The sequence below is a fragment of the Nannospalax galili genome, unplaced genomic scaffold (assembly GCF_000622305.1).
Source record: "Nannospalax galili isolate Female #2095 unplaced genomic scaffold, S.galili_v1.0 scaffold129, whole genome shotgun sequence".
Classification (NCBI taxonomy): Eukaryota; Metazoa; Chordata; class Mammalia; order Rodentia; family Spalacidae; genus Nannospalax; species Nannospalax galili.
The window spans coordinates 877,703-882,869 of NW_008360030.1; the positions used below are offsets into that span (position 1 = coordinate 877,703).

The window sequence follows — 5,167 nt, forward strand, 5'->3', positions numbered from 1 at the left end:
CTAGAATATATTATGAATGAATTTTTGGTATAGATTTACATTTCTAGTTTTGTGCTTTAGCTAATATCAATATGAATTTATTTAATCTATGTTTCTATTAACCCTTGAAATAGTTTCCCTGAAGATAGCTGCGTGGCAAGGGCGAATGCTTCTATTAGAATTTGTTCCTGGGTATTTCACATATGTGCCATTGGTCCTTGATATACTCCTAGTACTTCTGCATATTAGCCCTTAATAGAACTTTTTAATTGCATTTTTATTTATTTTGTGTGGGTACTATGGCACACAAGTGGAGATCACATCACAGACCACCTTGCAGGAGTCAGTTCTCTTCTTCCACTATGTGGGTCCTGGAGATTGAACTCAGGTTGTCGGGTTGGGTGGCAGGCACCTTTGCTCATTGAGCCATCTCATAAACCTCCTTAATGGAACTTTAAAGGGAATCACGTTGTTGATATTTTTAATCTATTATTTTGAAAAACATTGATATGTAAATGCACTAGCTTAAAAAAAAGACAACAGTGCTATCTGCAGTGCCATCTGCAGATGTGCAGATGACATGCCCCTGAAGAATTCTTTTCTGCACAACTTGCTTAAGGGCAGTAGGTATTCTTGTGGAAAGATGAGACCATGGTCTTAGACCTGGTGTGACCTAGGGCAGAGGCCACTTGCAGCACTTTGTCTGCTCATACTTCATGGTAGCTCTCTGTGCCCTCTTTACCAAATGCTCAGCTGGCATACTGAGTCTTTGCTGCCTTTAATGATTTTTTTAAGATAAAGTTTTCTTGTTCTCTGTTTATTAGGGTGTTTGCAGGGTTTTGGTTTTCTGCTTTTATTATTAAATAGTTTTGAATTTCAAGTAGGAATAACTTTTGCCTACTGGTAAAAGATCTCCAGAACAGGCTTAACTTTTCTTGCCATCAGAAGATCCCATAAACCTAGGGACTTGTGAAAATAAATATGTGAGTTTGTGTGCGTTCATTTTTAAGGTGGTTTGTAAATGTACAGCACTGTCAACGGGATATTGCAGCTCTGCCTCTTTCTGAATAATTGCTACATCTTACATTGGTTGTAAGTTTCTTCCTATACAAACTTGACCATATTGAATGGAACTTAAGTACCATTCTCATTTCTCCATCTTACTGAGGCTGCAAAGGTTAAACCAGATGACTATAAGGAGGTACTTCAAGTCCCATGAGCATTTATGTAGGGGCCTGTTTTCTGGTATCAGTTAAGCAGAAAGCTTCTCAGATGGCACTTTCACATATACTTGTTTCAGACTTACATCTGTAATGATCTTCTAAGATACCACTAGCACTGGAAGTGACTAACAGGATCATGGAGTAAGCTTGTTTGGGTTCAGTCTATAAAAATAATTGGTTTGTTTAGGTAGACACATGCACACACATACACTTAAGGCAATTTAACATAATTAGCCAGAATGGTTTTCTCTGAAATTTATCAAGCTCTTGATAACTTTCTCAGTGATTGACAGTGTAGAGAATATTTTTAAACCATAATGTTTAAGGCTAGATGGCATTATTTAGGAGCAACTTTTGTTATTGCTAGATATAATGGAGCAATATAGAGTTCCAAGTTTTAGAGATTTTAATGTATTTCTTTTGCTTGCTGTAAAAAAATCACTATGTAATTCCTAGGTTTTTTGTTTCATTTAGCGACACTTTTTCAGAAATCTTGGATCTATTCTGGCCTATGCTTTCTTGGGGACTGCTGTTTCCTGCTTTATTATTGGGTAAGTGAGTCTTTGTCATATATCCAGATTAACACACTTCCCAAAGGGATGAGATATATCACTATGGTGCACAGTGTCCAGCATCTTAATGTTCGTGGTGATAGAAATTAGGATAGGGAGTTGCTGTATCCAGTATTATAGTTAGCTACATGTGGTATTGAAATTAAAATTAAGATTAATTAAAATAAAATAAAATTGGTAGATCATAGTTTCTTATATCATGCTATGATAAAAAAGAACCAGTGCCTCTTAGTCCAGAGCCTAAGTGGGAAATTTACATGAAAATGGAGCATCTTTTAATGCCAGAGTAGACAAGTGCTCAAAAGATAGACACAAGGATACAGGACAAGTTAGAGTAACCCTCAAACCAGCTTGGACGTTCTCACCATAGCCAGAACCTACCAGTGGCTGAAACACAACAAAATGAATAACTTTTATGTTAGATTATCACCCAGAGAGTATAAAATAAATATTCCTGAGTTCACACACACACACAAACACACACACACACACACACTCACAAATGATTAGGTGAATAAATAAACAAAGGAAGGAGAAAAATCTCCTGTGCTGAATTCCAGATAACTGTTGTAGATACATCCCCTTCAAGAATTTAGTCTTACCAACCCTAGCATGCCCCTTACCCAACACAATACGTGCTAAGCTATTTTCAACACATTGTCACATAGGAAATGTGCACCAGTCAAGCTGAAATATTGAACTTGGTGGTCTTTGTTAGAACATATCACAATATCACATCTGCTGTGATATCACAGTATCACATCTGTCCAACATAAGAAGGATGAGGCCTGCCTCACCCAAGGGAGCAAGAGGCCAGATGTATCAGGGGGGACACTGATATTCTCATAGGGTATTTTGAGAGGGTTTTATCTTTGCATTCTTTGCATTCATTCTTGATGGAAATGGTGGTAATGTCAAGCTCTTCAGCTTCACCTAGCCCCCTCATTTCTATGACTTGAGATATGTCTTATAATTCCACATTAGTAGCAGTTTATTATATATTGTGTTAGGCTCTCTAGCTTCCATTCTCCTCTGTCACCCAGTTTCTTAAGATGCTTTAAGTTTGTCACTAAGTTGAAGGCCATACTTCACAGCTGCTATGGTTGTTAGCAACCTTTAAGAATGAAATATTCGGAGGCCTGGTGATATGGCTCAGCAGGGAAATATGCTTGCTGCCAAACCTGAGGACCTGAGTTCGATTCCTGGGACGCACATGGTGAAAGGATAGAACAGACTCCCACAAGTCATCCCCTGACTTCCACTTATAGCCATGCCATGGGGCATCGCACACCTACACATACATACACACAAGTAAATAAATAGATGTACTAAAAATTTTTAAAAAGAATGAAATATTCAGGGGTGAGTGTGTGGTTCAGTTGGTACAGTGCTTTCCTAACATGCACAAAGCCCTGAATTTGATCTCCAGCACACATAAACAGGTGTGGTGACAAATACCTGTTATTCCAGCACGGGCAGAGGGTCATCCTCTGCTGCTGCATAGTGCGTTGAGGCCATTGTAGGCTATATGACTTTGTTTTCACCCCCTCTTTTCCCCTCAAGCAAACAAACGAACAAACAAAAAAGAAATGTTCAGGTGCTTCTGCAAGGTAGTACTAACGATAAACCATTACTTGATGCCAAAGTCCTGGTAAGTGTCTAACAATAAAAGCTACCTATTACTTTTATAAATCTGTCAAGTACAATGTTCTGCTAATACTCTAGTACTCTGCTTGTATGTTTGCAAGAGTTCTTCCCTGACATAGTTTACTTACCTTCTTGCAGAAATCTCATGTATGGTGTGGTGAAACTCATGAAGATTGTGGGCCAACTCTCTGATAAATTTTACTATACAGATTGCCTGTTTTTTGGAGCAATTATCTCTGCTACTGACCCAGGTAATTGCATGCTTGGCTTGATCAAAGTTATTCTATTATTTAAATCTCACAAAATTCAGAACACTGATTAACTTTTGTTGCAGTGGAGAGCCTGTGATGCTAACACAGAATGATGGGGGAAGTGCATAGTAGATGGCTCTAACATTTCTGAGAAGAGTACGTGTTTGTTTATCTTCTAATTATTTTTATTGTGGTAAAATACACGACATAAAATTTAGCCTCTTAATCATTTCTGAGCATATGGTTCTGTCCTTTTAAGTATTGCGTCATTGGGCAACCAATTTCCAGAACTTTTTCATCTTTTACAACTGAAATTCCAAACCAGTGAAGCAAAATTCCCCCTTTTGCCTTTTATCCATCCCCTGGCAACCACCATTCTCCTTTTCTTTCTCTATGAACCTATTGTAATTTTTTTGTGTAATAACATGACATTTGTCTTTTTTTTGCTGGCTCTTTTCACTTAGCATGCTGTCCTGTTGGTTCATCCATATTGCAGCATGTGCCATGATTTTCTTCCTTTATTCCATTGTGCTCATAGACCACATTTTGCTTGATAAGTCATCTGTCTGTGGACACTTGGGTTGCCTCTACCTATGTTTCCTCTTTTTCTCTCATTTTAGAATGAGTAATTTGAACATAATTTTAGATTGTTTTATTTTTCAGCATTGTGCTTTTACCTTCCTTTAGGAAATATATCATTTGGTTTGAATAATAATTTTTCTTAATGGAAACAATTGAATTTGTAAAGTCTTTTTGTATAGTGTTGCTGCCTAGCATTGTGATGTGGTAGCATTGTGATGTGATTTCTTATTTATAAATCTCTTACCTTGTAGTTCTCAACTGTTAGATGAACCAGTTCCTAAAAGCGTAATTATTGTATATCCCTTCTCCCCTGCAGCTCGAAAAGCAAATGAGAAAGCTTGACTCCAAGTTGGAACTTATAATTAAAATGTTTGTATAAAGCAGATCAGCTATTTCTAATGCCAGCATTATGAGTAGAGTCTGCCCTCCATATCCATGGATTCAACTAACTGCAAATCAAATGCAGTTTTTTAATTTGTGACATTTTATTGGGGTACTGTGCAACGTATAATCGTTTACACATTCTTAATTTTGTTTGACATCTTGAAAATACTATGCCTAACTCTTTTGTCTGAATTTTTTTCACATTTACTATCATTTATATATATATATTTTTTAACGTTTAAAAAAGATCTCCACTTCGTTGTTAAAATACAGTTTCATATACAGAAAAATTCATTTTAAGGCAATTGACATTGAGACGTTTTCACATGCATTTCTAATCTCTATATATATGACTATTACTGGTCGCTTACTTTCTGAGTTCCTTTGCATCTGAGCATGAATATAAACTCATCAGATAGACAGCCTTCCTCTCCCACTAGAGCCTCCATACTCTTTCATCCCTGCCACTGTCCACTGTGCTGTCAGGACCCCCATCTATTCCCCCCTATCTGCCCTTCTGGTAAATCTA

At 37.2% G+C, this 5,167-nt stretch overlaps 1 protein-coding gene across 2 annotated transcripts in view; it reads left to right on the forward strand.

Moving 5' to 3' along the window:
• Slc9a7 (solute carrier family 9 member A7) overlaps nucleotides 1–5,167 on the forward strand; it is a 184,506-nt gene that overhangs the window by 107,482 nt on the left and 71,857 nt on the right. For both annotated transcript variants that reach the window (XM_029559149.1, XM_029559150.1), the window contains exons 4-5: nucleotides 1,677–1,753; nucleotides 3,560–3,672. In XM_029559149.1, coding sequence (XP_029415009.1) covers nucleotides 1,677–1,753; nucleotides 3,560–3,672 — 190 coding nt within the window. The remainder of the gene's footprint in view (nucleotides 1–1,676; nucleotides 1,754–3,559; nucleotides 3,673–5,167) is intronic.